Source organism: Penicillium samsonianum (genome assembly GCF_028829775.1).
Source record: "Penicillium samsonianum strain IBT 33392 chromosome Unknown utg000003l_segment0_segment0, whole genome shotgun sequence".
NCBI lineage: Eukaryota > Fungi > Ascomycota > Eurotiomycetes > Eurotiales > Aspergillaceae > Penicillium > Penicillium samsonianum.
In genome coordinates this window covers 5,791,642-5,808,954 of record NW_026643261.1, presented here as the reverse complement: position 1 = coordinate 5,808,954, position 17,313 = coordinate 5,791,642, and the positions used below count along the sequence as shown (strand labels likewise).

Below are 17,313 nucleotides of genomic sequence, written 5' to 3'. Positions count from 1 at the left end.
ATGCACTGTAACATTCCATTGAATCTTCCAAAGCTGACATGGAACAGCCGATTAATAGTTATACATTTCCAGGTACAATGTAGAATGTAAATATAAATCAAATCAAACTCCACGCCGTTTAAGGAGGCAAGACACAAAGTACTACACCAAAGGAAAAAATGAAGAAAGCAAAAGACCTCCCATCGAACGTGTACAAACATCTGCTTTGAAATGCAAAACAAAAAGACCGGGGTATTTAGGGGACCAAATGTAAGTACATGTATGCATATCTATATAGTTAGATCAATGGATCCTCCTCGCTGTTGACTGCTTGTCCAAGTGGAAGAACAATGGGCTGGTTGAGTTCAGCGAACGCGGGACGAGGCGGCATTGGGTTCATGGCTTGTCTTTTCGCCTCCATGGCGTGGAACAGACGAACGCAAGCATACGGGTCGGTAGCAGCATCTAGATAAAAAAGAGAAGATTAGCATTCAAGAAGAGAAATTGGGCAGGTCTCTAAGTACTCACATTGAACCTGACGATAACTCAAAGCCCGAGTCCAATCACCACAGCGGACATCATCACTTTTCTCGAGAGGAAGACCGAAATGCTCGTTTACTTGCTCGCTGAGATTGACGCCCCTCTTGTTCACCAACTTGGGATTGTCTTTGCCGTACTTGATCAATTTGTACAAATGGCTGAGCTCGAAGGTGGCTCTGGCATCGATGCCGAGATACTTGCGCAGCCGCGTGCAGTCTGCCTTGATTGAAACGCCCACTTTAATGACATCAGGAGATTCAACGAGGCGTTTCAATGACGGGGAAACTAAGTCATCCAGAGAACGTGCAGGCTTGAAGAGTGCAACCTGGAAGAGGGCGATACGTTCCTCGTTTGCGATTTGGATCACGGAGACATTGCTCTGAATGCTATCCCAGCCGGATGCTTGAGCCTTCCATTCCATGTCGAATCCAATGACTTTGCTTGCGAGGAAGTGTTGCACGGCTTCTTCGGTGCTTTGAAGGGACCGGCAATAATGCACGATGAGTTTCCGGCCATTGGGGCTTTGCTGTGAACTATGGCTCCAGAACTGGGGTGTTGTAAGATTGTTGGCACTGGAACCAATGTCTGAAGATGGAATTGGTTCACCCGTGAAATTGTTTTCTTCAACAGATCCCGGCTCATGTCCGTTCGTAGTATCTGGGACCGAAGACATAGGGGTTTCAAGTGGCTGTTCAGACAGGGAATCATCGCTGACACCACTGCTTTGTCGAAGTTGTGTTTTGTGGAAAATTGCATTCGTGCTATACTTTCTCCCATCGTTTGGTTCTGGTTTAGCAAATGGTTTCCTCGGAAGCATAATTGCCGGTCGTAGTCCGTTGTGTGTGATTGTGCCTGGGAGTCCATTGCTGGTTCCTCTTGGAATTGGTGGACGGAGGTCATCAAGACGTGGCTCCGTGCTGAGGCTCACCTCTTCACTCTTCGAGGGTATAGGTGGTGGCTTGGGAAGAGCCTGGCTCCCCTCCTGATTTGTCTGGCTAGAAGGCGCTAGGAACGGGTTGAACTCGGGCGCGTCAAGGCTCCTAGATTTTCTCTTCCAGAGTTTGGGTGATGGCTTGTAGATGAGCTGGCTGTCCTCCTGATTGTCCTGACCGGTAGGCTCATCGAGTGGGAGTGGTTTTGATACAAGCTTGCCCTCTGCTGTGTGGTCCTCGGCTTTTCTTGCCGAAGGATTGGGAGATGGTTTGTGTCCGAGGCGGCTCTCCTCTTGACTGCCTTGGTTAGCAGCTAACTCAGCTGCATGCTGTAGTTCGGCTCTCCTATTCATTCTCCACATTCTGCTGTTCAATAAATGGTTCGAGGGCATCTCTACCTGACCGAACTCCTGATTGCCCTGACTGGCAGGCGGAGACTCGGAATGGCGCGACAATTGCCCTTTGATATATCTTGAAAGACGGCTTTGAGATAATTTGATAAAAGCTGCCCTGGCCTTGGGGGATGCGAATTCCTCTCGTCCCTTCTTACGCCTGAGTTTCTTGGTCGAAGAACCCAGTTCTAAAATGTGGGAGTTTACGGAAGCAGCCCCCCCAATGTTGCGCTCAATCTCGCTGTGGATGGACTCCCAATCCGTTCGCGTCTGCCGAATGGCGATTAAGGGAATATGGGCGTCAGAAGTGACCTTTCCCAGGCGATCGGCCCATTGCTTAAAGCCACGGATATCCTGGCTCATTGGATTGAGGACTTCAAACTTTCCAGCAAGATAGACAGGTTGTCCCATTGAGTGTAGCAAGGTTTCCGATCGAAGACGCAGCCAGTTTATATGCCTGTATTCAGAGGTCATTTGTCGAAGAGCACTGCGATGTTTCTGGAAATCAATGGACCAGTCGGCTAGTTTTGAAACAGTATGCGACAAAGTCTGCTCAGGGACCCAATCCCACAATGCCCCGAAATCGCCTCTAAGGCTGTGGTGAAGGTACCAAACTTCATTTTGAAGCCTCCATATGAGAACATCAGTCATGAGCAGTGGCGCTATTACATCCAACTGTCGCCAGTAGATATTTAGCTGAGGGCTGCGTGCCGGTTTTGGCATCCAAAGACCCTTGTATTCGAGATAGATCTTGTTGGATATGATGAGTGGATTTTTGTGTAAGTACTGACTCTCCGGTGAGTTCTTGGGCGCACCTAGTGCAAGCGCAAGCAAGACCCGCCTGTCAGTAGCTCTAGGAGAACGTGCGGACGTAGCTTCCGCCATGAAATCCCGCAAATTCCATAGTTCACTTTGTCGAAGTGGATGCAAAGCCATTTGCCTTCTGAGCCAGACTCCACGGTAATTATGCGCACGTATACTCACATCGCGATCACTATGCTCAAGGATTTCTTTGTACTGGCCAAACACCCATTTATCGGTTGGGCGAAGGTTCGAGCGTTCTTGAAGCGCCATGCAAAGGGCCCTGATGGCGAAAATCTGTGTGTTATGGCTTTTCAGTCGCAACTCATCGTAGGTCTTCTGAACCAGTTCGCTTTGATGAAGAACCCGATCAATTCGACTTCTTGCGGTATACCGGGGTTGTAGGTAATCATCGTTGAGAGTATCTCTCAACCGACATATGGAAAGCTCTGAAATGTTGACTAGAGGTGGTAGGAGTGTTTTTTGAGCCGTACGAAGACACTTCTGCCAACCATAGATCTTCTGGGCGGATATTTCCAGCTTTCTTTTCCATTCTGAAGTTCTACCAAAGACAATGCAGCAGAAATCATGATCAATCATTCGACCGGTATTCTCTGCTTTCGTGACAGCAGCCTGTATTCGGTCCAATCCCAGTATGGAAGATGACAGTTGAATCACTTCAGCGATATACTTCTGAGTGACCTTCTCTGCTCGTAGAACTGAATCCGTGGTGTCTGAGACCATAGTTACACTTCGCACTCTGATGAAGCTTGACAAGCTTTTCCATTCATTCACACATTTTTGAGTGGTCTTTTCGGCATGGAGAGCCTGTTTTGTTATCCGTGAGAGCACATCATTGATTTGCTTTTGAAATATTGATGAGAGAGCTCCATATTCGGCTTCACATGCTAGGTTGGTCTTGATGGATTCATCAAGAAGGTCATCAACATGTTTGTACTTCAATTGGATAAAATTCCCAACCAGTTCCTGATATGAAGGTAGCGAATTGAACTCCTTCTCAATGCGCAGACGTTGAGCGACTCGATTTTTCCCGTCTACTCTCGATCGAATCAAGCTGGCTAGGTCTCGATGTTGGGTAGGGCGCACAAAAGCCGGCCGGCCTGGAACTCGTTGCACGGGTTTTGGCTCTGGGACTTCATCGTCGTCATCCCATATGCCATCTTTGCGAGTGGTATTGGAAAGGTTCCGTATTGATTGGGAGGTCACGAGCGGGATGTACGAGGAGCTTGTATTCGGTAAAGACACATGTCGGAGCCTTGGGACAGATCGTGCGCAAGTACCGGGGCCACTGTGGTTTAGTTAGAAAAACAGCTATTGAAGCTGGACACAATAGAGCGTGCTTACCGCCGCAGCTCGAACAGTCCCCATCGCAGTGACCCATCGGATTTGGAGCCATTGAGGTGACCGCTATGTTTTGCAATCGAAGATCGGGTCTTCCGACTTGCTAAGAGATTCGGCCTCATTGGCATAATGTATGGCAAGCATAGTGGACCAGCCTGAAGCCTCACAAAACAATCAAATATGATCGATTTGATGGACAACAAGTGGTGGCTCAGTCTACGGACAATCAACGAAACTGCAAGTAGAAAATCAATTGAGGGTCAGGATAGCACTCCATTGTTGCGGAGCTCCAAGCGCGCAAATCAACCTTCAGAGTTGCCTCTAAACCTTATTTGGCTTAGTCGCCCGGGCCGGATCATTAGAGGTGCCGAGCGACGAACGATCACGTCCTTTTCTATATCGATCTTGCCCACGCGGAATTCTCGATCACCTTTGTTTTTAAATCAAGAGGCTATCCGAGAAAAGATTTATCCAGCGACAATATTTTCTGTCTTCCGACATCATGGCTTCTCAGCTGCTTCCTCTTGGTCCGTGCCTAATCACCCAAGAAAGCCATGACCCCGCTAACTCGTTTGATAGAGCTCATTGATAAGTGTGTTGGCTCCCGGATTTGGGTTGTCATGAAGGGTGACAAAGGTCAGCTAAAATTCAATGGTTGATAATGAGACTAAACCAACATACTAATGCTTATGAAGAATTCTCCGGGACCTTGCTCGGATTCGATGACTACGTCAGTGAGTATCCCTATATAAAAAATGACGATCTCACCAGGCACTAATTTCGATTTAGACATGGTTATGGAAGACGTGACAGAGTTGTACGTGGTTTGATTTTCTGATTTTCTAGCTTTCATCTACCATTTTTTCTTCTGTGGTCGTGTTTGGTTGCCTTGGCTCCTACACCCCTGAGCAGTGCTCATTGATCTCCATCTCACTTTGCAAATTTCTGTTTAAGCACTGTCGAAATCCTCGAGAAGTTGCTGCTGTGATCGCTTCCTGGACTAACTCCTTCTCAGCGACTACACCGGTGCCCAAATCAAGCTCCCTAAGCTCCTGTTGAATGGAAACAATATCTGCATGGTAAATTAAACTCGCCCTGAGGCCATCTGTGTGCTCTACTAACTCTTCAACCAGTTGATTCCCGGTGGTGAAGGCCCCGTGGCAAGCTCATGAGCTTGAGATACCCAGCTCTTGCCGTGACGAAAATAAAACTTTGTGTATTAATGATACCGAATGCAACGAGATAGAACAAAATCGTTGAATGAATGAACTTCCATGCCAAGCGTGCTTTTGGTCTCTCCCCCCTTTATCCCGCGTTTCAGGTATCGCGTAGCTCAGCATTGGAGTAAGATCAGAAAGAAGCTGTTGTCAACAACACCCAAGAGAATGTTATTCGCCTAACATGATGTTCATCGCAGTGATGGGTAGCCACAATCCAGGGGCGTATTCTACCCTGCAGTCCGCTGAAAGGGACTAGCTTTAGCCTCCAATGATATACAAGATAAAGCATGCAGGGACTAGCCCACAAAAGACCTCGGGGCAACAACGGTCCAAAATAAGCTCTCCAACCACAAGTCGTCTCTACCTGAAATCAGGGTATCAACGGCTAACCCCGGTCGCCGCGCGCTATTTACAGTTTACAACCGGCTATTAACAAGATTTGGAACCATTCCATCAATAAGAGTAGAGGCCGCTGGCGCGTGCTGATCGGGCAATTCTTCCCCGTGGATATCATGATGTATGATGTATAGAAGCGAACTCCAAATCGCCTTCACTACCCCACATTCAGTGTGTTAAATCGCTAGTCAGTCGACTGTTGTTAAGTGGAGATTAATGATGGTGGCGAACCTTAACGAGTAGCTAACTGGGATGTGATCATCTGGGGTATATTATTTGATATATATTATTATTACACCTACTCCGTAGATCTAGACATAGACTGGCCTAATACTAGTTGTATGCTATAGAATTTACCTATCGAGAGCTATTCCCAGCCTACAATAACATACATCTTGTAGGATACTTTCAGTAGCCAATTTAAAGCAAGATAAGCTCCATAAGACCTTGGAAAAGTGGAAGCCTTAGTCAGGAACAGGAAAAGGGGTCGAGGCGCACACGGGATTCCAGCAGACTGCAGATGCAGTACCAGCTGTCTACGGATACTCATGGATATTATTCGAGTATGGAGTACTCACTTTCACTACCCCGAATTCCCTCCTGAAAGCATGTTTCATTGTCCCGTCTTTTCCCCAGACTTCAAAGTTGACTATGTGGAAACCATTACCTAACAGATTGTAATCCCCGCATTTTATATGCACCTAATGTCGACTCCGGATTTACAATGGGGCCTGCTTATTTGGATAGATTAATTCTCGTCGTGTTCACCACGAGGGTTTTCTTTTTTAGCTGAGTCTTGGAGTGAGACAAACTATGGAATACCAAGCACCTCATAGACCTAAATGGGGAGCTCCGACTTGGCCGTCGGGAATAATGAACATGCCGAAATGGAATATTAAGAACAAATGTACGGAGAATAATGTATCTTGTACATCAACCTGGGGTAATGGCGGGTCGTACCATGGCGGTGGCGAAAATCCGAATGCGCTTGCGTGCTGTTTGACCTGGCCTGTGCTTGTTTCTGGGGATATTCGTCGGCTTGAGTCACCCCAAAAGCGAAATGTTGACACAGAGTATTCCGACGATCCTTCAGAGGACATTTTGCGGGGTATTACCCGTGGACTCCTGATCCTCAACCTTGGAACCCGACAAGTAACATTGGAAGGGTCCACGGGTGTGTCCACGGAAGTGTCCACGGAAGAGCTAACTTTGTGCTACAGATCTAACTGACAGATTTCACATGGGAACCTACCTATGTAGGTAGGCAGCAATGTTATACAATGTACTCTGTACATTGGACCATAATCCGGGCGCAGCCGCTGACCTAGCCTCAAGAACAATCGGTCGGCCTTGGCTCCAGTCACCGAAACACAAATGCCAATCCAGCCGGATGTTACCGTGGCTATCTGTTGCGGGAGCGTGGCCAGTAAAATCTGCTACTGCGCGCCATCAGCTGGGGAAGGCTTGAGTGGCTGATAGTCAAGCATCAATTCAATTCAGCTCGAGGCCGAGAACCATGGTGCGCCTTTTTTCTTGCCCCCTTATTATCTGACTGGTTTTCAGGGGCCAACCAAGTCTCACGGTGTGGATTTCCCTATCTAAGAAACTGGTGAGGTACTTGACCCGCAATGCAGACATGCAAGATAAGACTAAAACTGGTGGGCCCGTTTTCACATTTCGATTTGGCTAAAAAGAGCTTCTCTCGAGCTCAGAGGTCATGCGATTATGAACACCTGGAGATCTCAAACTCAGCATTCGTTAGCCACCAAATGTGATTAGTGTTTTCTTTGACGGGGATGCCCGAATCCAGCTACAGGTCCACGAAAGTCTATTGGACGGCCCCAAGATGCGAGGGCATAATCTTGGGCCTACCAGACTTCCTGATTGATGTGTTCTGCACAATGCCCAGTGAAAAATACGAGGATCTTGCTTAATGCGCCGACACCAGGCCAATCATTACACGAGTCTCTAATGAACAAACACCACATGATAGTATCTCCCCAGCACACCCTTTTGGCTTCCTGGGTTGCTTCTCCCGTGCTTCCATGCATATCAGTGGCAGACCGCCACGAGCCAGACAGAAACCCTCGCTTCGCAAACGTCTAAGCACAGAGTTTTATGGCAACCATCCTTATCGCATGGGACCACTAGAGCTCGTCTTATGTCGGGTGGTAGTGGCGAACCCGACCGAGGTGGTTCTTTCTTGGAATATCCACAAGCTTTTGTCTGCCTTTCTTACCACATACACAGGCCAAGAGACTATACCGAGGTGAATGCCAGAGAAACTCAATTGTGAAAGGTTGCGAACAAGCCTCAGTGGGGCAAATTTCTCTAGCCATATGGCATTGCACGCATATTCCTGTGGCCCATAGCGCATGCCACAGCAACGGGGTCCGTCGGGAACCCTTCCCATAGGCAAGGGGTGAGAAACGAAAAGGATCATCCCTTCCGTCCAATGATCAGTACATTAGTATATTGTAGAGTAATATTACGTAGTATGTTTCTAAGGTTATTTGTCCAAACTTAGAATATCAGCTCGCACAGATAAAAGTATTCTAGAAGGAAGGCGAGATTAGGAACCTTGGAAACACCCGTGGACGCAGCGTGGCCCAGGCCGGGGGAAAGGGATGTTGTGCCAGGTGCTCTTATCTCCCGAGGTTCATCTGATTGGGCAACGATCGACTATCGTCCACGGGTAGAGTGCGGAGAGACTGACAAATGGGGTTTAGTGGATCTGGGGAGTTGCCGTCTTTGGGCTCCAAGAAGCTTGGCTTTTCCCTGTCCACCTGGATACGGAGAATATTCATAGCCCTGGTGATAAAGTCGTTCCAGACTTGTCAGCATGACTATTCATTTAATACAAGTCAGCCAGTTCGGAAGATAGTCAAGCCACCTAGGTAGATGTAGATACTGGACATCCATGACTGATGTGAGATCCTCCCGTTGTGACAGGCTAAATCACGCGAGAGATAGATAAGGAGTGGCGTCTACCAGACAGGGTTCCACATCCTACAATAATTAACTCGTTTTTACCTTTTTGGTCTAAAACAATAAGATAGTCAGGTGAAACATTATGGGGGTTCCAAGTTCAAAGGGCTTATCTTCCAGAAAAAGCTCTGGGAACTTGACCGTTTGCAACATTATTCCGCGACTATGCATGAATCATGTGTAACTCATAGCCTCGAACAACATTTCATGGAGTACGGAGTACGGAGTACATGGATCTGACATAAATCTGAATTAAATAAAAAGGAAGTTAATTTGCCCTACTCTCGGACTCGGGCGTAAGAGCATGCCAAGGTTATCAGAAGATTGGAGTTGGAAATGCTATTAGTGCGAAACTCTACATAGTTGGTCTAAGCGCAAGCAGATAGACTTCCCAAGGTTGGGTGCTTTTGATTTAATTTGAATTTAATTTGATTATATGGAACGTAAAAATAATTATATGCGCTTTTATCTGAAATTGGCCTGGCTGTATTTATACCCTCGCTCCCCCTCCTACGCAGTCAAACTTTTACCTGTTTCACCTCTGTGTTAGTTCATAGACCTCAAATTCTCCAGAATCCCCAGGTCGAGCAAACAGATACTTCTTTCTATTCTTCTGGATATCCCCAACCACCCCTAGAAGAGAAATCTATTCACATACGCATCATGGAGGAGAAGAAGTTTGAGGAGAGCACCGTCCAGACTGGAGCGGATGCTCCCCCAGCCTATGGCGACTCATCTCCAACGCGGGGAGGCATCGGTCAACGAATCATGGACAGTTTCAAGAGAGACCCCAACCACACTGTCTCCGGTCATGCTGGAGCTGATGGTTCTGGCTTCGATGTCGAGACTGCTGCCCATAACACTGCTCACTCCCCGCTGCAGCGTCGCCTGAAGGGTCGCCATCTGCAGATGATTGCTATTGGTGGTTCTATTGGTACGTTCATTCTGTACTGATTCTTCTCTCATCTCATTCGGCCTCGCTAATTCCATTTACTATGTAGGTACTGGTCTCTTCGTTGGTTCCGGATCTGTTTTGGCCGTCGGTGGCCCAGCCTCGGTACTGATCGCCTATATTTTGATTGGATGCATGCTTTACTGTACAGTTCACGCCCTGGGTGAAATGGCAGTTCTCTTCCCCGTTGCCGGTTCTTTCGCCCATTACTCGACTCGTTTCGTGGATCCTGCTTGGGGTTTTGCTATGGGTTGGAATTACGCTCTTCAGTGGCTCATTGTCCTACCCTTGGAGATCGTCGCTGCTTCAATCACAGTCGATTATTGGAACCCAGGTGTTTCAAATGCCGCCTGGGTAACCATCTTCTGGGTTGTGATCGTCTCAATCAACATGTTCGGTGTGCGAGGATATGGTGAAGCTGAATTTGTCTTCTCCATCATCAAGGTCATTGCCGTTCTTGGTTTCATGTAAGTTACGCTCCTGTTTGCTGAAGCTTGAACGTCTAACTGACTTGACTATTAGTATCCTTGGAATCATCCTCAACTGCGGTGGTGGACCCGAAGGTGGATACATCGGCGCCAAGTACTGGTACGACCCAGGTGCATTCAGAAACGGTTTCAAGGGTCTCTGCAGTGTCTTTGTCAATGCCGCGTTTGCCTTCGCTGGAACCGAACTTGTTGGTCTTGCCGCCGCCGAAACCGCCAATCCTCGCAAGTCCCTTCCCACTGCCGTGAAGCAGGTCTTCTGGCGTATTGCTCTCTTCTACGTGGTTTCCCTTACCCTCGTCGGTCTCCTGGTGAGATATGACGACCCGAAACTTATCAGCGGTTCCTCCTCCGCCGACGCCAAGGCCTCCCCCTTCGTCATTGCCATTGAGAACGCAGGAATCAAGGCTCTGCCTTCGATCATGAACGTCGTTATCATGATTGCGGTCCTGTCTGTCGGAAACTCCTCCGTCTATGGATCCTCGCGTACTCTTGCTGCCCTTGCTGAGCAGGGCCAAGCCCCCAAGTTCCTGGCATACATCGATCGCAAGGGTCGTCCTCTGCCCGCCATTCTGGTTGCATCTGCCTTGGGTCTGCTTTGCTACCTCGCCGCCTCCGACGTGCAGACTACTGCCTTCGAATGGATGATGGCCATCTCGGGTCTGTCATCTATCTTCACCTGGGGTTCCGTGTGCGGTGCCCACATCCTCTTCCGTCAAGCGTGGAAGAAACAGGGCCACAGCTTGGATGAGCTGGCTTTCCGTTCCCAGCCCGGCGTCATTGGCTCTTGGATCGGTCTCATCTTCAACTGTCTCGTGCTGATTGCCCAGTTCTGGGTTGGTTTTGCCCCCATTGGTTACAAAGAAATGACCACTGGGCAACTTGTCTACAAATTCTTCTCTGTCTACTTGGCCGCCCCCGTGGTTCTGATTTGCTACATTGGTTATAAGCTGGTGTACAAGACCAAATTTGTTCGCACCTCCGAGGTGGATTTGGTCACCGGTCGTCGTGACCTTGATGTCCAGCATTTGGTTGAGCAGGAGTTGGCCGAACAAAGACAATGGCCCAAGTGGAAGAAGATTTACAAGTTCTTCTGTTAAGCGGGTGTTTTATCTTCTCTTTTGCTTTCGACAACATCTCCCCCTATGTACTACATCTTGATCTTGCATCTCAGCTTGGAAGCTAGTTTAAAGATAGTCACGATACCATAATTTTTCTATGAATATCATACAAAACATTCATACATTTCAATGGGCATAAACTCCTTTTGACAATCTACAACACACTACTACGGAGGACGGAGTATATTAACGCAGATCATAATATCGAGCCTCCAGGCTTGGCATACTTGTGGGGGAGCGTTTGACCTGGGAAGTTACATGTAGGCATGATCAACGGCTTGTTGGGTAGGGTGCCACATATATTGTATGTACTATTGCACTATATTCTGTAATACATTTTGATAGAATGTACATTATTACCTTCGGACAAGGCTCACAGCCACATGCAATGTCAATGCAATTCAATTGTAAACAAAAAAGAAACAAGGAACACATCCAGCCCCCCCTTTTTTTCCTTCAACAACTGGAAAAAAACGCCCAAATTTAAAGATTTGCGGCCAATTACCACCCCAGCGTAATTTTCAACACCAAAAATAGCCCAAGTGGATTCAAAGACAGTGGGGACTAGAGCCATGTTGGAAGCCCAAGGACTCTTGTTAGGCGGTATTGGTCTCAGATGTACGCAAATCCCCGTAATATTACGAGCCACATGACGCCCTACGATCTGGAAATCCATGAACTCCATCTAGTCCATCTCCATCTTCATCTTTCCCGTTTCTGTCTTTCTTTGTTTTTGTTGCCAGCTTCCTGCCGACTTGCATCGCAATTCGCTTGGCCTGGCTTTCGCTCATTTTAGCTTCGAATTCTTCCGCAATCCCGGCGCCTAACACCCTGCGCACTCTTTTCTCTCGCATTCCAAAGTGATCTTCCTTGCTTCGTCATTGGTGTCTCGGTCTATGCGCAGTCCCATCCAGCGTCAAGACTGGATATAGAATTGACAACCAAGCCGGCCGGTCTTCCTTCGGTGTCCTTGATCATATCGCAAACCCAGAGCCCCAGTGGCCGCCCAACGTCCATTCGCTCCGATTGACTTTCAGTTTCGCGCTTTCTCCACCCTTTTACGATTCCCGTTTTCCCTCCGAACATACGAATTCACCGGTGTCACCTGCCGGATCGCTTTCCATTCTTACGCCGATCATAACGTGTCTCCGCTTGACGGCCTGAATCAGCCTTTTAGCCGCCGCCATAATGCCCGGTTTCGCGGACTCTTTCTGGACCCCCGACTATGCTTCGGGTCTGGGAGTACTGTACGGGAAGCTGCAGCAGGGAGTTGTGGAGAACAAGCAGATTTTAGCCATTGCGTCCATGCGTGCAGATGCAGAAGAGCAGTATGGACTCCGCATGGGAGACATTGCACCGAGCGTGGATAGGATGACGGCAGTGGGATTCGGCAAGGACGATGGTGCCAGTGTCAGAAAGGTTTGTTTCAGACGCATGGACTCGACCAGAGTGAAAGAAGACTGACGTCGCGCGAACCTCGTTACAGGCATACGAAGGAATCCGCACCGAGATGGTCGAGGCCTCCAAGAACCATCAGAAGATCGCCAACAATATCCGTGAATTGGTCGTATCGCCCTTCCGGCGTTGGGGCGAGCAGCACGAAATGCGTGTTCAGTATTCCCATGACCTCCTCCAGTCCCGCATCAAGGAACACACCAAGCAGGCGGAGTTGGTAAGGAAGTTGCGCAGTACTTACTTCAACAAGTGTCGTGTCGTTGAGGACCTGGAAGAAGAGAACAAACTTGCTTTCCAAGACCCTGAGTCCAGCCCCAAGATCAAAGCTCCCCCGAAGATCATCCTCCCCACCGAGGAAGAGCCCGACGAAGACCCCATCGAGTTGGGTGAGCGAGTCTTCCCGCCGGACCACATGAAAAAACTTCTCTCCCATATGCTTGATAACATCAAGCTTGGCGAGGCGAAGGTTCCCATTATCGGCACCTATTTGAATGTATCCACCGGCGCGGATATTGCGCAATATATCCAAACCTACATGGAGGCCGAGAATCTCGCTCAAGTGGAGATAATTGGTCAGGATATGGTAGACAACGGTCTTCTTCGCTTGGTTGGAAATATGGGCAATGTCTTTGCCAATAGCTCCAAGATGAACTATCAGTGGCGTCCCAAGGTTTTCCAACTCACCGGTATCCCAGAAAAAAAGAAGCCTCTCATGCGTGTCACCTCAGTGGCATCAAGCGAGGATGGCAACGGCAGCGACTCGCCTATTGCATCTGTCTCTGAGATACTGTCTGGCTGGAATCCCCTCAACAACCCTTACCCGAACGAGACACCCTCGGAGAAGCTCCGAAGGGAGGCTTTGGAAGCCGATGAACGGTACAAGGTTGCCGTTCGTAAGCTTGACCAGATCCGCTGCCGGCTGGAGGAAGAAGTCATTGGCCAGCTCAAATACATGGAGCAGTGCGAGCTGGACCGCCTCAAGGCCATCAAGGCCGTGGTTCTTGACTTCTCGGGCGCGATCAGCAATGTCATTCCCAACCTGCAAAGCACAGTGGATCATATGATGCTATATCAGGAGACAATTCAGCCCCTGGGTGACTTGAGATATTTGCTGGAGAATTACCGCACTGGTGGATTCGTACCTAAGATCCAAGCATACGAGAACTACTATGGTTCCGTTGAAGGTACAGCCATGGTCATGGCCTAGACATGAAGCGTTGCTAATTTTAATTTCCACCAGAACAAAACTTTGGTGTCGACCTCGAAGCTAGAGCCCGTGCCGACCGCAAACGTGTTCCGATCCTGGTGACCACCATTCTGACCTACCTAGATAACCGTAAGAAATTCATGGAATATGTTCGGATTCATGGATAAACGCTCACAAATCCTACAGGCTACCCTGAACTCGAAGGCGATGAAACACGGCGAATGATCTGGCTGACCGAAGTTGATCTAAGCACGACGCACAAGCTTCGTCAAGTTTTGAACAACAGCAAGGCCGATTATGCTGAGGTGCTGCCTCAGTTCGAAATTCCCGTTATTGCAAGCGTTCTAAGATTGTACCTTCTTGAATTGCCAGGTTTGTCGCTCTCTTGGTGGCTTGATATATGTTTATGCTAATCCCCGGGCAGACTCATTGGTTTCCTCACAAGTTTACGAGATCGTGAAGACGATTTATTCCACCACTGCTCATGAGACCACGGAAGAAGGACGGATCAAGGTTCTGCAAAGCACCCTTGGACAACTCCGCCTCGTCAATATCGCTACGCTTGATGCCATTATGACTCACTTCACGCGCCTGATTGATTTGACCTCGGCCGACGAAGAATACATCACTTCGTTGGCACAGGCCTTTTCCCCTTGTATTCTCCGCCCTCGCATCGAGAGCAGTTTGACGATGAACGAGCGCCACAGCTACCGCCTGATCCGCGATCTGTTTGCTCACAAAGACTCAATCTTTGGCGAACTGAAGCGCCAATCGAGTGCGCTCGGAATTACCAGCTCCGGCTCCAACCGTCCACGCGCCATCAGCACGGACGAGAGTAACCGGCGTGCGGCGATGGAGGCCCGCCAACGAGCCATTGTCAACCGCAGCCGGGCAACCAGTCCTGCCAACCGCCAACGGCATCGACGTGACCGCTCGAGCGGTGCTTCGGAGATAGGCCGGTTCCCGATCAACGTCAACAGCCCTTCAGATCGCAGATCCACCCGGGGTACTAGTCTAGATGTACCGGCCAACAAGGCTCCCCAGGCCGGATCTGAGGAACCTCCTACGGTGAACACCCAAGTTGCCGAGACTGTTACCAACGGCACATATACCGAGTCTCCTGCCTCGGCTGCTGCCAGCACCAGCGCCCACTCGAGCTCCCCCAGCCCCCCTCCTGTTGCTCTTGCCGAAACAGCCTCCGATGACTCTCCAACCCCTACTCCTACCCCAGCTGCAGCATCTACTGAGTTCGAGAAGCGCAATTCTATGTCCCGCTCTGCTGGCGCTCGATCCAGCCGCAAGCCAGGCCTTGGTAGCTTGTCTAGCTTCCCCACTGGCTCGGCTGTCGGGGCCAGTGGCACAGACAGCAACCGAAGTAGCATCGCTGAAAGTGAACCCAACAGAGTCACTCTGGAGGATAAGCCTATGGATGACTAGCTTTGAGGATTTGTGGATGCAGAGGAAACCTTGTATAGATCGAACTGGGAGCAGTATATCGGCGTGCTAGGGGAAAATATGCATTCTAGCATCACATTCCACTCACATCTTCCTTGCTCCCTGATCATGGCGAAGACGACTTGGCGAGTTGCAATTTGGAACGTCACCTTTACTTTTTCTTGTCTTTTGTTTCTCCTTTTGAACTTGAACTTTTACTGCATGCCTAAGAGGCATGCATGCATACATACCCTGTCCCCTCTGCTGTGTTACTACAGAGGGGGTTGTTCTTCACATCCCTTTTACCTTGCCTCTGTTACTGTTACTGTGTTTTTCCTCTTATGTTCCCTGATGCATTCCCTTTGTTGCCCTCGTGGTGTTATCCACTTGGTGTATGTATACTCCTGATCCTTTCTCGTGCATATGAATCTCTTTCTGTCCTCTATATTGCATTACTCTCTGACGGTGTAGTTCTGTAGAATTTACATGGAATTCAATAGCTAACACCTGTTTTGGGCCTTTTTTATGCCTGAAATCACTGTCTCCACAAAGCTCTGGATTCGGGACAAGAACCACCGAGTTTAGCTTGCATGACTTAAGGATCTTAACATTCTCCCCGAAACTATCACTTTGGTCTATAAACGCCAAAAAAAACCACTCGAAGCCAGACACCGAAAGTATTTTGTACGGATCACCAACCCCGCATCCCAATCTTCCAATCTACAACTTGACCAAACCCCACAGCCTAAACACTCCAAGCCAAGCGCAACAAAACAAAACAACACAACACATCAAATACATAACAACTTCAAGCCATGACACCAGTAGCCCAAATCCCCATCGTGGACTCCCACATCCACCTCTTCCCAGCAACGCACCTAAAAACCCTCTCCTGGCACAGCGCCAACAACCCACTGGGCACCCAACACAGCGTAAACGAATACCGCCACGCAACAACACAATCCAACACCCCGTCCCTCCTCCGAGGGTTCATATTCCTCGAAACAGACCGCCTCTCCTCAATAACTGACTCAACCCCACCCAACCACGGCTGGCAACACGCCTTGGACGAAGTCTCCCTCCTCACACGCATAGCCCTCGGCACACCGATCCCAGGCGAGGGCCACGTCCCGCACGACAAGACCCTCTGTCTTGGGATTGTGCCGTGGGCGCCTGTGCCCGGCGGGCCGGATGTGCTGAGCGCGTATATGGAGCAGGTTCGCGGCCGCACTGGGGAGGTGGTTTGGGGGAAGGTTAGGGGGGTTAGGTATTTGGTGCAGGATAAGGTTGAAGGGACGATGCTGGGGACTGGGTTTGTGGAGAGCTTGAGGTGGTTGGGGAGGGAGGGGTTTGTTTTTGATCTTGGGGTTGATGCGAGGTCTGGGGGGTTGGGACAGTTGAGGGAGGCGGTTGAGATGATGGGGTTGGTTTATGGGGGTTTGGAGGGGGGTGAGGCGGTTACCATTGTTATTAGTATGTTATTTTCTTCTCTTTTCTTCTTTTGGTGAGGTATGGGTTTGGAGTTCTTCCTGCTGACTGCTATAGACCATTTGTGCAAGCCTAACCTTCGTTTGGTGTCGGATGATATTCGCTCTCATCCGGAGTTCATTGAGTGGAAGGATCTTGTGACTAAGATGGCGAGGGCGAATCCTAGGACTTATATGAAGCTTTCTGGGGCTTTTTCGGAGCTTCTACCGTTAGAGGCGGAGCCGGAACCTGATTTTGGGGCAATTGTTGAACGCGTACAGCCATGGACTGATGTTGTTTTTGACGCTTTCGGGGCGGACCGGGTTATGTTTGGATCGGACTGGCCGGTGTGCAATGTTGGCGGTGGTGGGAATGATGTCTCTTGGGGTAGATGGAGACATGTGGTGGAGGAGGTTTTGGAACGGAGGGGATTGTCTGAGGAACAAAAGAGCGGTGTATGGGGATCTGTTACCTTGCATGCTTATGGTATAGAGATCTAGCGATTCGAATACTATGAAGCATAGAGATGCAAACTTTGGAAGACACTTGAGCTTGAAATACGTATATACATGAATAAGTAGC

At 49.1% G+C, this 17,313-nt stretch overlaps 6 protein-coding genes across 6 annotated transcripts; 5 read left to right on the top strand and 1 right to left on the bottom strand.

Annotated features, from left to right (window-relative positions):
- Positions 1-277: 277 nt before the first annotated feature.
- N7471_005844 (3'-5' exonuclease) lies at positions 278-4,134 on the bottom strand (the record flags this gene model as incomplete). The annotated part of the gene is made up of 3 exons (XM_057278563.1): positions 278-444; positions 508-3,953; positions 4,010-4,134. The coding sequence occupies 3 exons, from the start codon at positions 4,132-4,134 to the stop codon at positions 278-280; spliced, it is 3,738 nt and encodes a 1,245-aa protein (XP_057138173.1).
- A 374-nt stretch (positions 4,135-4,508) lies between these two features.
- Positions 4,509-5,178, top strand: N7471_005843 (RNA-binding protein LSM5; the record flags this gene model as incomplete). The annotated part of the gene is made up of 6 exons (XM_057278562.1): positions 4,509-4,533; positions 4,586-4,642; positions 4,702-4,740; positions 4,796-4,823; positions 5,022-5,085; positions 5,140-5,178. The coding sequence occupies 6 exons, from the start codon at positions 4,509-4,511 to the stop codon at positions 5,176-5,178; spliced, it is 252 nt and encodes an 83-aa protein (XP_057138172.1).
- A 1,323-nt stretch (positions 5,179-6,501) lies between these two features.
- N7471_005842 (uncharacterized protein) lies at positions 6,502-7,052 on the top strand (the record flags this gene model as incomplete). Its single annotated transcript, XM_057278561.1, has 2 exons — positions 6,502-6,796; positions 7,009-7,052. 2 exons carry the CDS (start codon positions 6,502-6,504, stop codon positions 7,050-7,052), a joined length of 339 nt encoding a protein of 112 aa, XP_057138171.1.
- A 2,221-nt stretch (positions 7,053-9,273) lies between these two features.
- On the top strand, positions 9,274-11,147 carry N7471_005841 (amino acid permease GAP1; the record flags this gene model as incomplete). Its single annotated transcript, XM_057278560.1, has 3 exons — positions 9,274-9,544; positions 9,612-10,029; positions 10,085-11,147. The coding sequence occupies 3 exons, from the start codon at positions 9,274-9,276 to the stop codon at positions 11,145-11,147; spliced, it is 1,752 nt and encodes a 583-aa protein (XP_057138170.1).
- Positions 11,148-12,356: 1,209 nt separating this feature from the next.
- N7471_005840 (GTPase-activating protein RGD2) lies at positions 12,357-15,267 on the top strand (the record flags this gene model as incomplete). The annotated part of the gene is made up of 5 exons (XM_057278559.1): positions 12,357-12,587; positions 12,655-13,807; positions 13,864-13,959; positions 14,017-14,202; positions 14,255-15,267. 5 exons carry the CDS (start codon positions 12,357-12,359, stop codon positions 15,265-15,267), a joined length of 2,679 nt encoding a protein of 892 aa, XP_057138169.1.
- Positions 15,268-16,079: 812 nt separating this feature from the next.
- On the top strand, positions 16,080-17,231 carry N7471_005839 (uncharacterized protein; the record flags this gene model as incomplete). The annotated part of the gene is made up of 2 exons (XM_057278558.1): positions 16,080-16,737; positions 16,810-17,231. The coding sequence occupies 2 exons, from the start codon at positions 16,080-16,082 to the stop codon at positions 17,229-17,231; spliced, it is 1,080 nt and encodes a 359-aa protein (XP_057138168.1).
- Positions 17,232-17,313: the final 82 nt, after the last annotated feature.